The sequence below is a fragment of the Sorex fumeus genome, unplaced genomic scaffold (genome assembly GCF_029834395.1).
Source record: "Sorex fumeus unplaced genomic scaffold, SorFum_2.1 ptg000107l, whole genome shotgun sequence".
NCBI classification, from domain to species: Eukaryota; Metazoa; Chordata; class Mammalia; order Eulipotyphla; family Soricidae; genus Sorex; species Sorex fumeus.
The window spans coordinates 204146-218424 of NW_026606164.1; the positions used below are offsets into that span (position 1 = coordinate 204146).

Below are 14279 nucleotides of genomic sequence, written 5' to 3' on the forward strand. Positions count from 1 at the left end.
ACCCCCCACGCATGCCCCCGCAAGCCTGGAGAGGGGAGGCTTATGGGTCCGCAGCACACAGGTGGTCACGACAGGATGAATCATCACAGAGGAAACGTCATGGTTTGGGGCCACAACACCTGGTGATGGTGCTCAGGGCTTGCTCCTGGCTCTCAGGGATCACTCCTGGTGGTACTTGGCGACTATATGGTGTGTAAACTCACAAAAAGGGGGCACAGCACACACAGCGGCGGTGGCTCTATCTCTCCCGCCGCCCGCGTTCAGTAGTCTCACCCTTCTCCCACCCCGGAGAGGTCGATGGTTGATGGTCAGGCGGAGGAAGGAACGAGGGCCAGGCTGGTTGGTATTAGTCGTAGTTTATTCTGATTCTCTCCTCATCTGTCTCTGCTCCTGTCTCTCTCTGTCTCTCCTTCTCTTCTCCTTCTGTCTCTGCCCCGCCCATTCTACCGTCTCCTTATATCTCTCTCCAAGAGGAATTGGGGAAACAATTACACATAGGTGTGGTCACAATCAATAGGAGTAGAAATCTTAGCCTCAGGGAAGGTCGCTCCTAGGACAGATCCTTCCTCAACAGGAGGACCCACCCTAGAGCAGAATCCCATGGGTGTGCCTCTCCTCTCCTTGTCCGACAAACATATAAGACTATAATATACATCATTTTGTATGAATACAGTAAGAAATATCTTAAACTTATAGAATTGCTCTCCTAGGGCCATCTCGATCTCAGACTACGGTGCTCAGGCCAGATAGTCTTTCCCACCCCTAGCAGGATCCTAGTCTTGTTGTTACCTTTGGATCATGACAGCATTTGTCTATGATCAAACTCTTAACTTATAGTTAAGAATCGTGGCACTTTGGCCTGGCCCATTTCGCTGCCAGGGTAGCTCGCCGCTTGCCCTGGGTCCATTCAGTCCCTCATCAGGACTCTGCTTTTGGGGTGTTAGGAACTAAGGGCAACTGAGGCTTAAGTCAAGAAAGCAGATGCCCGGGAGTGAATAATATTCAAAGCCAATCAAATCCTAAGTTACAAAGCATGATGTTAACGGTCTTCCTGTATCTATACAAAAAGGATATTACTTTAAGGTAAACTAAACTGTTCATAAGGCATAAGGAGAGGAGAAAGGCAATATTTCACTCATACATAGAAAATCATAGATTTCTGGGAAACTGATCTTACAAATTAACAAAGTCTGATTAAGAGGAAAGCTGATTACCTGGGTGGGAAGGAGAGCATAGGGAAGACTGTTTACAGATAAACACAATGGAAGTGGAAGTGCTTCAGGAGCACTGTGATGGGTGTGACCAGATTGATGGGTGTAACCAGATAAACCTAAGCTCCTTGTACTCCAACAATATAGGATGCCCGGGAATCGAACCCGGGTCGGCTGCACGCGAGGCAAGTGCCCTGCCCGCTGTCCTATATCGCTCCAGCCCAGGGTTTGGGACTTACTCTCCCAATCTCTCAACCTGTTCCTCGCAGGACCTGGAAGAGAGCTGACGGGTCCACGCAAGACAGAGCAAGCTGGGTGCACAGACAGCCCCCGAGACCAGACTGGAGCGCATGACAGTGATGACACCCCAAGGGGTTCTGGACGTTTGTGTAAGTCTTTGAGGTGGAAAGAAACGTTCAAGGGGGCCGGAGCCGTAGCACAGCGGGGAGGGCATTTGCCTTGCACGTAGACCTGGGTTCCATTCTCAGCATCCCAATATGCTCCCCCGAGCACTGCCAGGGTTAATTCCTGAGTGCATGAGCCAGGAGTAACCCCTGAGTATCGCCGGGTATGACCCAAAAAGGAAAAAAAAAAGCTAGGATCCTCCAAAACCCACTCCTACGTAGAGGCTTGTTCTGAGTCACGGGACAGGGAAGGCCAGGGAGGGAGAGGCCGCTCCTGCCAGGCAAGCTGCAGGTATTGACAGGCTTGGAGCCTTCTGAGCTTGGGCCTTGAAGAATAACTCTGGGTCTCCTCTGGGTGCCCCCCTACCCCAACAAACACGACGCTCTGCAGGAAATGGCATTGTCAAGCTGTGACCTTACTGTCACTCACGCGGAGCCTCCAGCCTTGAGAGGGTGCAAAGTGGTCAGCAGCTCCTGATCTGGACCAAAGGGGCGACCAGAGGCCCGTGGACACGCCCCAGAACCGTTTCCAGTGTGCAGTGGCACTGTGGGAGCGTCAGACGTAGTGAGGCTGCCGTGCCCCGCCCCCCTGCCCCCAGCCAATCACATCACGTGGGAGTAAGCTGCCCTTTATTCCCGAGGTCGGGTCACTTGGTGCTGGGGGACTTGGTGATGGCCTTGGTGCCCTCGGACACAGCGTGCCCGGCCAGCCCACTGGGCAGCAGCAGGTGCCCGGCCGCCCACACCTCTGGCAACCTCAGCTTCCTGTGGCCCGAGCTCAGGGCCAGCTGGAGGCCTCACCCGGCAGCCACTCAAACGCTTCGTTCACATACGAGTTCGTGATGCTTGTGGCCTTGGGAGAAACGCCCGTGTCGGGGTGACTTAAGGGGGGGTCCTGGGTTAGCAGGGGTTGGTTCTGCCACCCCCCAGAGCTGGGCACTCAGCAAACATGCAAGAGACATGAAAAGAGGGACTTGTTTGTTTTTTTGGGGGGGAGGGGTCATTTCCAGCAGTGCTCAGACCTTACTCCTGACTCTGTGCTCGGGGATCACTCTCCTGGAGGGACTTGGGGGACTCTTACGAGGTGCCGGGGATCCACCTAGGCTGACCAGCCGCAAGGCAAGCCTCTCCCCTGTACTGTCAAGCTCCTTGTTTGCTCTTTTGGGGGAGGTAAGCAAGGGTTTGGGCCGCACCTGGCAGTGCTCAGGGCTTGCTTCTGGCTCAGCAGTTGGGATTTACCCCTGGCAGTGCTCGGGGGACCCTCTGGGATGCTGGAGACTGATCCTGGTTTGTCCGCATGCAAAGAAAGTGCCCTCTCGAGATGCGTGCTGAAAGTAGACGACGGACCAAACATGATGGCCGCTTAGTAGCTGCATTGCAAACCATAACACCCAAAAGGAGAGAGTAAAAGGGAAGGTGCCTGCCACAGAGGCAGGGGGTGGGGAGGGGTCGGGGTGGCTGGAGGGACACTGGGATCATTGGTGGTGGAGAATGGGCACTGGTGGAGGGATGGGTACTCGAGCATTGTATGACTGAAATGAATCACAAGTTTGTAAGTCTGTAACGATCTCACAGTGATTCGTTAAAATAAAAAAAGACAGTGCCCTCTCCACTGAGTATCACTCTGGCCTGCTTGTTCTCCTTACCGCTCCGTTATAAAGCTGGACACTGAAGCACTGGGTCAGAGCGCACAGCGGCTAAGGCGCTCCTTCACAGGGAACCAGCCCCAGTTTGATCCCAACACCACGTAGGGCCCCTCGGGTACGGAGCCGGAGCCGCAAAGCCACAGGGCGTGGCCCCACCAAGCTTTCCCAGATGGCCAGAGGCGAAGAAGCTCGCAGCTGCCCGGAGCAGCCGTCTCGGGTCTCCCCCCATGGTGGGGAGCGTTGCTGGGCCACGCGGAGTGAACTGCACCTTTGAACCCGGTAATGAGCACTGGGAAGGGGAGTCTTTCCCAGGAAGCCCCTGTCCCCAGCAGACCTGTGGGGTCCCGGGAGTGGGCTCAGAGGGAAGAAGGGGCTGTGCTTCAGGAGCCCAGAGGTTCCCTGGGCCTCAGGCCGGTGGGAAGGGCGGAGACAGGCCTCGCCTGGGGAGGGGCTCCCCGGAGGACAGTGTGGGCTTTTGTCCTGCTTTGGCTTCCGGGCCACAGCCAGTGGTGCTGAGGGGACCGTGCAGGCTGGGGGTCAAGCCCGGGACTGCATACCCAGGTTGTGGCCGCCTTGGGCACCATCTCTCCTCTGCACGGCTCCAGGAGCTGTGTGGACTAGGTGCCTTGTTTTGGGTTTTCAGAGGGGCCACAACTGGTGGTGCTAGGGGTCACTCTTGGTGGCGCTTGGGGACCATGTGGGGTGCTGGGGATCAAACCCAGGCCAGGCACTTGCCTTAGCGGCTACACTATTGCTCCATCCCCTTTGGTACGTTTTTGAAGCATTAAATCGCCAAGATGTTGTTTTTTCTGGACAAACCAGGTGTCCAGCTCAGACCAGGTGTCCAGCCCAGTCCAGGTGCCCAGGTGTCCAGCCCAGTCCAGGTGTCCAGCTCAGACCAGGTGTCCAGCCCAGTCCAGGTGCCCAGGTGTCCAGCCCAGTCCAGGTGTCCAGCCCAGTCCAGGCATCTAGCCCAGAGCAGGTGTCCAGCCCAGAGCAGGTGTCCAACCCAGTCCAGGCATCCAGCCCAGTTCAGGCATCCAGCCCAGTCCAGCACCTCCCTCCTGCAGGTTCTGAAGCCCCAGGCACCATGTGGCCACCCAAGCCCCCACTCTCTGCTGGACAGGGGGCGCATCCCATCCCCCCCATCTGTGCTCCAAGGTGCCCAGGTGTCCTGACTCCTGATTCCTGTCCTGACTCCAGACCTGACTCCTAGTCCAAGTGCAAGGCAGCAAAGCGAGGCCCCAGGGTCGGGGTGGGAAGGGGAACCCCAGCACTGCAGCCCAGCCCTGAGCGTCCTGTCACAGAGCGCCACGGTTCTGTGCTGTCCCGTGCCCCTCCAGGGTCTGTGCCTGAGGCAGCACTGCCGTCCCCAACTTCCGGGGGGCAGCCCCTCCACTCCCAGAGAGGTCCTAGAGCTGCGATGGGTGCGGCGAAGGTTCCTGTACGCGCTGGAGGGTCTGGGAGGCAAGGAGGGGAGTGGGTGTCCCTGGATTTAGGGGCATGTCAGAGGAGAGCTCTGGCACCCCAACCCATCCCCACAGCGGGCAACAGAGCTCGGCTGGATTCCCTGGGAGGCAGAGCTGAACAGCGGGTGCCCCCTGCACCCACTCGGAGTGGGAGGCACGGGCTCCAGGCTGCCGCAGCCATCGGGGCACCTGGGGGCTGCAGGGCCCAGGCCAAGGTCCCTGGGAGCCCACGGGATGGAGGAGCCGCTGGCAGTGAGGGAGAGCTTAGGGCCCCACCGGAGGCAGGCAGGGCCAGGGCCCGAAGGAAGGCACGGAGCATGGATGCTTCTTTCTTTATTGGGCGCTTTGTAGATAACACGCAGGTCTAAACGTTACCGTTAAATAATTATTTAAAAACCGACCAGAACGGAGGCCCTGGCCGGGAGCTCCAAACCGGAAGCAAGAATGGGGGGCGGGGTGCTGGGGGGGTGTCCCGCCAGCACCACCAAACCCGGAAGACAAGGATGTTTGGCGGCTCCTTGGCGGGTCGCACCCGGGCCAGGGCCCGGGCCGACCCCTCGGGTGCCGGCCTGCATCACCGTTGGGCGGGGGCCAGGCGCCAGCCACAGCAGACACGGGCGAGGAGAGGGGGCAGGAGGCGGTCGGGCAGCTAAGGCAGGAGGGGGCGTTGCAGCAGTGCAGACGTGGCCCCGGGGGCTGGCGGGGGCTCACACGTTGTGGGCTCTCCGGGGCAGCTGGGGCTCCTCACCCACCAGCTTGGCCTTGAGATGCTCCTTGTAGGCCAGAATGTCCCCAGGCCACTTGGTGATCGTCTGCTTCTCGCAGACCCAGATTTCCTGCGCGACCTGCGGAGACGGAGGTCCAGCAGCTGCGCCCGGGCCCAGGGAGTGGCGGGGGGCTGGCCTTGGGGGGAGGGGGTGCCCGGGGGGCCGGTCACCAGCCGGGCTGGGCGACTCCGACTCCCTGAGGCTTCGTCCCCGGTCCCCGCATCTCCCCTCCTCCTCCCGGAAGCGCGACTCCCGGGACAGCTGCTCTACTGCCAGCGGTGCCCAATGCCCCGCCCGGGCCTCACCTGCTGGATGAGCCTGAAGTCGTGGCTGACCAGCATCATGCCGCCCTCGAAGTCGTTGATGGCGTCGGCCAGCGCGTCGATGGTCTCGATGTCCAGGTGGTTGGTGGGCTCGTCGAGGAAGAGCATGTGGGGGTTCTGCCACGCCAGCCAGGCCAGGCACACCCGGCACTTCTGCCCGTCGGACAGGTTCCGGATGGGGCTCACCTGCACGGACGGAGGAGGACGGAGGCCGCTATAGCATGGGGCCCCCTCGGCGCCCCTCCCCGGCCCGCCACCCAGGAGTGCAGGCGTCCATCCCCCAGCCCCGCCCGCCAGCCGCCCCGCCCTCACCTGCTGCTTCCCCGTGAGGCCGTAGCGCCCGATGATCTTACGCATCTCCTCCTTCTCCTTGATCTCCGGGTAGCACTTCATCATGTACTCCAAGGGCGAGAGGTCTAAGTCCAGCTGCTCCTGCAAGTGCTGTGGGCGGCGCGGAGTGGCTCAGAGGGGGCCGCGGGCACAGCTGCTGCCGCCACCACCGCCTGGCCCGGCCCGCGCGAGCAGGAGAGCAGCCGCCCGGCTGTACCTGATGGTATCGGCCGATCTTGACGTGGGAGTGCTTCCGGATCATGCCGTCGGTGGGCAGCAGCTGGGCATGACGGACAAAGAGGAGGAAATAGGGTCAGAGGCAGGGCAGGACGGCAAGGCGCTCCCCACTGGGCCGGGGCGAGAGCACAGCGGGGAGGGTGTCTGCCTTGCACGCGGCCACCTGGGTTCCCGTCCCCGGCATCCCACGGGGCCCCTCAGGTAATTCCTGAGTGCAGAGCCAGGGGACACCCCTGAGCACCGCTGGGTGTGACCCAAAAAGAAAAAAAAAAGACCGTCACAACTTCTTAGAGTTTCTCCCTCACTGCCCTGGCTCCCGCCCTGGCCAGTGTGACAGCATTTAGGGCGGGACTTGAGGCCGCCTCATGGCTGGCAGGGCTGGGGTCCAGGTCCAGGGAGCCCAGCAGGCACGTGTGCAAGCACCCCCACTGAAGGGGACGCATGGCCCCTGGCCAGCACCGAGCCACCGGCTGGAGTGCCACGAGGGCACGTGCGGGCCTGGGGTCCAGGAGAGCAAAGACGGGCGGAGCAGGACAACGCGACTCAGGTACAGAAGAATCCAAAGGCGCAGGAAGGGACCAGGACACGGGCTCCACGCGGACACAGAGACGCCCCCATTCAGTGACCCACGCTGCCACGGGACGCACCAGGCCCCTCGTGCAACGTGCCCGTGGCCCACGGCAGCTCAGAGCCATCACTCTCGCACAGCCACACTGAGACAACACCAGCCTCAGCGCCCCCGGGCAAGCAGCCCCCCACCCCCACCCCACCCCACCCCACCCCGTGCCGCGCCACCTCTCCAGTGAGCAGCTTCAGGAGCGTGGACTTCCCGGCTCCATTGGGCCCGACCAGAGCGACCCGCGTGTCCAGGTCGATCCCGAACTCCAGGTTGTTGTAGATGCAAGGCTGGAGGGGGGAGGGGAGAGACGGGAACCAGGTGAGGGCAACGAGCCCAGCACCCAATACCCAGGCCCTGGACGTGGGAGTGTGGAGCGGGGGGCCCACACGGCACAACGCCCTGGCTGAGGGCCGGTCACACACAGGAAGCACTGTAACTCCGAGGGCAGCAAGCCCAGTCGTGAGCGTGAGCCGGACGCTCCCGGCCCCCGCACCCGGCCTCCGTGGCCCGCACCCCGCCCTCGGGCGCTCACCCCGTCCTTCGTGTACTTGAAGCTGACGTTCTGCACCATGATGACGGGCGGCGGGATCTTGCCACACGGGGGGAAGTAGAAGGACAGGGTCTGGAAGAAGGGGCAGTGCTCGCGACACGGTGCTCGGGGAGCCCCCGGCCCGGGCACTGGCCGCGCCCCGCACCCACCTTGTCGCTCACGACCCGCTCCGTCAGCCCCGAAGCCATCATCTTCTGCAGCGTCTTCTCCTTGCTCTGGGCCTGCCGGGCCAGCTTGGCGCTGCCATGGCCAAACCTGGCGATGTAGTTCTGCGAGAGGCCGGGCAGGGGTGTGGAGTGGGGGCTGGCCCCGCGCTCGCCCTCCCGGCCCCGGGCGCCCCTCCCCTCCCGACCGCCGAGCCCGGGCCACCTTCATGTGCGCGATCTGGTCCTGCTCCCAGTGGAACCTCTTCATCTGGTTCTCCTCCAGCTCCAGCCGCGTCTTCACGTACTGGTCGTAATTACCCTGTGGAAACGGGCCGGCCGGCCGGTCAGCGGGGGCTGCCCCCCTGCCCCCACGCCCTAGGCCTTCTCGCCCAGGGCTCTGGGGACACAGAGGGCCTCTGAGCCGGCCCCGCTTCGCACACCGCGGCCGGGAGAGAGTAAAGCAGGAAAGGTTCCGCCCTACAGTCGCGCTCTCCCAAAGCGCGGGATTCGGGGGACAGAGGGGCTTGCTTACACCCGTAGCGTTCCCTAAGCCCACCAGGGCTGATCCCCGAGCACAGAGCCAGGAGGAAGCCCTGAGCACCGCTGGGTGTGGCCCCCAAACTGGAAAGAGCGATGGCTGAGAGCGCTCTCAGGGACACAGTCCCCACAGGCGCTGGCCCGGAGGCCCCCATTTCCGGCCACCTCAAGAAGGAACTCTTCCGGGGCCGGAGCGATAGCACAGCGGGTAGGGCGTTTGCCTTGCACGCGGCCGACCCGGGTTCGATCCCCAGCATCCCATATGGTCCCCCCCGGCCCGGCCAGCCGAGCTCCGAGAAAAGACGACTTTCAGCCTTTCGGAGACACTTTCAAGTGACAGAGCTGAGGCAGAAATGCGGGATGCTGGGGTCCGAGAACCAGGGTGCACAAAAAAGGAGGCAGTGTGGCAATCACGGGGGCACAAATCGCCGCTCAGCGGGGAGCCCGGGAGGCGCCCGCTGGCAGGGAAGGGCCCGGACCGCGGCTGAGAGTCACAGAGCGGCTAGGCGACGCCTCGTTCTCATTTCTGGTCTTGGCCCCACCCCCGGTGGTGCTCAGGGCTTCTCCTCAGGGACCCAGCCCGGGTTGGTCACGAGCCATCGACTCTGGCTCCAGCCCAGCTCTGCCTCTCCTGACGGAGCTAACATCTGACTCAACCACGTGCTACGGTTTTGTTTTCAAGGCCACACCCAGCGGCGCTCAGGTGCCAGGACTCAACCCTGGGCCAGCCGCATGGAAGGCCAGTGCCCTGCAGCGGTGCCCTCTCTGTGGCCGAAAGGCCGGTGGTTTGTTTTGCTTTGCTTTTGCCGGTGAGGCGCGTCTGCGGGGCCGCTCACCGTGTAATACTTGAGCTTCCGGTTGTGCACGTGAATGATGTTGGTGCAGACGCCGTTCAGGAAGTCCTGGGAATGAGAGACGAGGACCAGGATGCGCTTAAAACTGCAAAGTCAAAGAGCCAGTCAGGGGGGCGCCCAGAGGGCAGGGCTGCCCAGGTGGGGAACGCAGGGACCCGAGCCCCTCCCGGAGAGCCGCCCGGGTGCTGCTCAGGACGCGCCGGCCAGGGTGTGGCGTCCGCGTGCCTTCAAGCCCCACACGCACACGGCAGAGGTCACGCCTCAGCGGGCCGAGAGGCCCCCCACTCCAACGTCAGCAGAGCCCACGCCAGTGACTCAGGTGACTCGGCCCCAGGGCCACCAGGTGCTACCGTCACTGCTCCTTCCAAGCTGAACATCAATGCCCAGCTGCACCCTCAGACATCTCGGCCCCAGGGCGCGCCCTCACCTCCTTCGGGGCCACCCTGCCTCCCTGCCTCTCCCCCTCCCCAGCTCGCCCGCCCCACCCTGCCCCCGCTGGTCCCTTACGTCTTCAGTTCTTCCTCCAGCCACACGCAGGCGTCCAGGTCCAGGTGGTTGGTGGGCTCGTCCAGCAGCAGCATGAAGGGCCTGATGAAGAGCGCTCTGCGGGGGGAGACGCCCGTCAGGACCGCGGCCACCCGGGGGTGCCCCCTGACAGAGCCAGGGTCGGGCTCTGAGGAGAGCGGGGCAAGGAGGGAAACCTGGACTCAAGAGCGGAGACGAGTGGCAGGAAACGGCCGAGAGAAGCGGGCGGTCGCCCACCAGCCAGAGGGGGCCGCAGAGATTCTGCTCGGGGACAGCACACGGCTTAGCCCTGCCGTGGGGCGGCCACATTCCAGCCAGAAGGCCCGGGAATCTCTCCTCGGATGAATCTCAGAACAGGAGAAGGGAACAGGCCTGGGTCCCGCCCGCGGCTGCGAGCGGCACGGCACCAAGCCGAGCCCCAGAGCCCAGTGACCGGACAGCAGCGCTGGAGCAGGGCCAGGACATCGGAGCTGCGGGAGGCTGGGCAGGGGGCCGGTTAGCAGATGCGCCCTGGGGTCAGGCCACGGCAGCTGGGAACAGCAAGGACCAAAAGCACTGAGGAACCCGGAAGGGTGGTGGTGTGGGCGGGGGGAGCGGGGGAGGGAGTCAGGAGGGGGGCACACCCGCACTGCCCCCCACTCAGGGCTGGTTCCGGAACCCTCCCTGGCGGCCAGCCCCCGATCCCAGCAGCCCCTGTGGCGGTCTCGCGGTGGGGTGGAGGGGACTCACCGGGCCAGGGCCACCCTCATCCGCCAGCCCCCGCTGAAGTCCTTGAGCTTCTTCTGCTGCATGGCGGGGCTGAAGCCCAGCCCATGCAGGATGCGGGAGGCCCGGGTCTCTGCCTTGTCAGCGTCCAGCTCCTCCAGGCGCTCGTAGAGCTCCATGAGCTTCTCACACTCGGCTGCGGGCCGTGCGGGGGGCGTGAGCGGGGTTCCCAGGGAGGGAGCGCCCCCCCCGCCCCACCCGCCGAGGGCCTACCGTCCTCGTGGGCCAGGCGCTCGGCCTCCCGCTCCAGCATGGCGCGCTCCGTGTCCACCTCCATCACGCACTGCAGCGGCGTCTTGTCGCTGGGGGGCATCTCCCGCGTCAGGTGGTAGATGTCGATGTGCTCGGGGATGGGCACTTCCCGCTTCCCGATGGCCGAGAGCAGCATGGACTTCCCTGCAGTGCCCGGCGGCCAGGCAGGAACGGCCAAAGGCGGGGGGTGGGGAGGCCACGGTCAGCCCAGCGCTCCCCAAGCCCCCTTTCCTCACCCCCTCCTTGATATGTTTGGGGGGCATTCCCCCCAACCCCCACTTACACCCGAGGCCTGGACCTACGCGGTCCTCAGACCCTGCGTCCCCCTGCGTCCCCCGCACTGGCCCTGCTCCGGACCCCTCCCCGGCCTCACCGATGCCGTTCAGGCCGATGAGGCCGTACCGCCGGCCAGAGTTGAGCTCTAGCTTGGTGTCACTGAGCAGCTCCTGGCCGTGGAAGGTGAGGGAGAGGTTGATGACGTGGGCGTCGGTGCTGTTGGGGTGCGAGGCGAGGACGCCGGTGACCGCCCGGGCCGCGGCTTTCCTCATCTCAAAGTCCTCCAGCTCCTTGGTCAGCAGGTCCACTTCTAGGGAGGGCCCAGAGAAGCGACTTGGGAAGAGACCCAGGACAGACCCAAGCGTTTCAGAGCACGCAGGGAGTGGGGCTCTGCATGGCCAGAAGGCAGGAAGGAGCCCCAGCAGTGCTCACTCGGCGGGAGCCATCCTCCGGGCCGACGGCTAAAAGCGAGGCCCGTGGACACGGTGTGGGTCCTGCGGTGCCACCCAGCAGCACAGCAGCAGCCGTTGGGCACCGGTGGCTCTGGCCCCACCAAACACTGAAGGTCTGGATGCCGGAAGGGGCTTTTCAGAGGCCCTGGGCTCAAGGTCAAGTGCGACGGCCTCAGGCTGGTCCCCAACCCCAAAGCCAGGGGCCACTAGCTTGGCAAAGGCTCATACGCTCCCCTGCGTTGCTTCCGAGAAGTCCAGAGAGAAAACGCAGGGTCGGCAAGGGTGGGGCCCCCACTGAGGAAATCCCAGCAGTGATCCCCACACTGAATCTGATTTCACTTCGCAGATCAAATCAGATGAACGAGGGCATCGAGGCTCTGTAGAGTCACCGCAGGGCCGAGGTGAGGAACAGGTCCGGGGCAAGGAGAGCAAGTGACAGTGCCAACACTCTGCCACCCAGGGACCCAGGACCTGAACGACGCCTGGGCCCAAGTTCCTGGCCACTGCGCATGGCCAGGTGAGACCCGAGACTCAGAAACAAACAAACAAAAAAGCCCAAACCTTTACTTAGTATCTACAGGTTGGTCAAACAAAAATGTATCCCCATTCTACAAAAATGTATCCACAGAGCTAAGGGGGGGCTCTTACATTCATAGATCAGCAAGGAGAAAGGAACAAAGTGTTTAACTCTGAGAGAGATGCAACTGTATCACTGAATCTGTGCTTCTTAAAACTTTGCCTGTTTGCCTTGCACACGGACCACCCAGGTTCGATTCCATCATCCCATATGGTCCCCTGAGCACCGTCGGAGTAACCCCTGTGCACTGCCCGGTGTGCCCCAAAAAGCAAAATTAACAACAACAAACTTCAACAGGAAAAGCAAAGCATGAAGATTTATGGGGCAGTCACGATCTGGATGGCACATGGGAACTGTGCATCTTCTAGGAGGCAGACAAGGCCGGGAAACGACTGCCAAGAGCCTAGAAACACTGTTTACTGCCCCCCCCCCCACCATGTTTCTCCATTTGGACTGGTCTTCGACCTTTCTGCACGCGTGGACCCCCGGCTGAACAGTGCTCATGAGCACTGGCCTTTCTCGGAGGGCGGCTGTGCACAGCGCCCCAGCACCCAAAGCTGCTCTACCAGCACCTGGGGGAACCCCGCTGGGTTCCTGTGGGCTCAGTCATCACCCCAGGAAGGACAAGACTATTGTGCATGGCGCAGAGCGCCGCGCACTGGCCACCGCACCTAGAAGTGGAATCTGGGATGGAGGCCAGGACCGGCCTCCCCGGGCGGCCCAGCTCTCTGGCCAGCGGCGGGGACCGGCGCTCTGGGTTCCTGCCTCGCGGCCAGGCTCGAGCCTCCTGTGCTCCGGGTGCTGGGGTGGGGTGGGGGGTGTCTCCGGGCCCCGATCCTGCTCCACCCCATCGTCACCTGTGGCCTCGCTGCCGTTGGCCTCGCTCTTCTCCTCCGCCACCTGCGGCTCGGTGACGGCATCCCCGTTCTCCTCGTGTCCCTTGCGGGGCCGCTGGCGCGCCTTGGCCGCTTCCTTCTTCTTGGCCGCCTTCTTCTTGGCCAGGTCGGAGGGCATGGTGACGAACCGCGGGGGCTAGGCTGCTGGTCTTCCGGGGAGCCTGGCGGGGGGCGAGCACCCCCAAGCCCTGAGCCGGCGGGACGTGGGGGGGTCGCGCCCCCGACCCCGGCGCCCCCCGCCGCCGGCCCGACCCCGCTCTCCCGCGGCGGCGCCTCCTCCGCGGCTCCCGCCGATCGTCCCGCCCGGCCGGCTCCATCCCGGGCGCTTCCGTCCCGCCCCGGCCCAGGGGGGCTCCGGGGGTCCCCCGCTCGGTCGCCGCGCTCGCCGCCCCCACCCCGGGCCCGTCAGCGGCCCCCCCGGGTCCTTCCTCCGTGCTCGCCGTCCCCTCCACTCCGACCGCGTCTCCGGCCGGCCGTCCCGTGCTCCCTCACCCCACCGGCCGCCACCCCCACCCGCGCCCGGCGCCCCTTCCCCCAACTCACTGGGCCTCGCCGCTCGGCCTCTGTCGCAACAGAGCCGCTCTCGGGGCTCCGCCGCGTGCGGCCGGCTCGCCAGCCAATCACAGCCCCGCGCGTCTCCGAGGGCGCCGCCGCGCGGCCTTCTGGGAAACGTAGTCCTCCCGGGCGGGCGGCGCAGCCCAGGCCCCGCCTCGAGAACTACCGCGTATCCCAGGGGCCGCCCGCGGCCGCGTGACGTCATCGGGCCGCGCGCCGCGGGGTGGGGGCCGGGAGGCGAGTGCGGGAGCGCTCGGCCCGCGGGCCCGCGTCGGGCGCTGGGAGCCGCCGGTCCCGGGTCGCTCGTCGGCGCAGCGGGCAGCGCCCCCGCAGGCTTCGCCCGGCCCGGGAGGGAGCCCTGCGGGGTGGTCACGCGGAGGTCCCGAGAGCCCGGGCCCCCGCAGCCCGGCTCGGCCCCGTCGGGCGAGGACCACGCCGGCCGCGGTGCATCACGAGGATGGGTGGAAACTGGGGAGGGAGGCGGGAGGGAGGCCGCGGGAGGGGCGCGTCCCGGGGGGAGGGTGCGGAGAACAGGACCCCCAGCCGGAGAAAGAAAGGTGCTTGGTGGGGCAGGCGCCGCTTAGCCCCCGTTGCGACCCCGTCTCTCTTTTGAACGTGGTCGTTTAAGTTCCCCGCTCTCCGGCCTCGTTAGGGTCCCCCGGAAGCCGCGTGAGTGTGATGGGAAGACCCCCGAAGGAAAACGTAAGCCCCCTTTTCTGAGCTAAGGCGGGTGGTTACGGAAGCACCTGCCCTTTCCCACGAACTCTCCCACGAGTCCCACGGTTTGGAAACAGACCTCCTTCCCCGCGTGCTCAGCCCCGGCTGCAGCCGGGCACGCAGCGCTGGCCCTGGCGACCCCTGCAGTGGCTCTGTTCACGGGGGGCCCTG

General features: G+C 64.2%; 1 protein-coding gene across 1 annotated transcript; it reads right to left on the reverse strand.

Annotated features, from left to right (window-relative positions):
- Window positions 1–5028: 5028 nt before the first annotated feature.
- ABCF2 (ATP binding cassette subfamily F member 2) lies at window positions 5029–13480 on the reverse strand. The gene is made up of 15 exons (XM_056134780.1): window positions 13380–13480; window positions 12798–12997; window positions 11009–11221; window positions 10597–10779; window positions 10348–10519; window positions 9601–9696; window positions 9076–9178; window positions 7926–8021; window positions 7706–7825; window positions 7539–7628; window positions 7183–7293; window positions 6368–6430; window positions 6133–6261; window positions 5803–6006; window positions 5029–5575 (listed from the first exon to the last, which is right to left on the reverse strand). Exons 2-15 carry the CDS (start codon window positions 12952–12954, stop codon window positions 5438–5440), a joined length of 1875 nt encoding a protein of 624 aa, XP_055990755.1. The 5' UTR covers window positions 12955–12997; window positions 13380–13480; the 3' UTR covers window positions 5029–5437.
- Window positions 13481–14279: the final 799 nt, after the last annotated feature.

What these genes read in the sequence shown, in the direction of transcription:
- ABCF2 (XM_056134780.1), bottom strand. Translation starts at nt 12,954, where the DNA reads ATGCCCTCCGACCTGGCCAAGAAGAAGGCGGCCAAGAAGAAGGAAGCG. An exon ending in CATCGGCCTGAACGGCATCG is followed by an intron (nt 10,780 to 11,008) that starts GTGAGGCCGGGG and finishes CGGGCACTGCAG; the next exon opens with GGAAGTCCATGCTGCTCTCG. An exon ending in ACTTCAGGCTCATCCAGCAG is followed by an intron (nt 5,576 to 5,802) that starts GTGAGGCCCGGG and finishes CCGTCTCCGCAG; the next exon opens with GTCGCGCAGGAAATCTGGGT.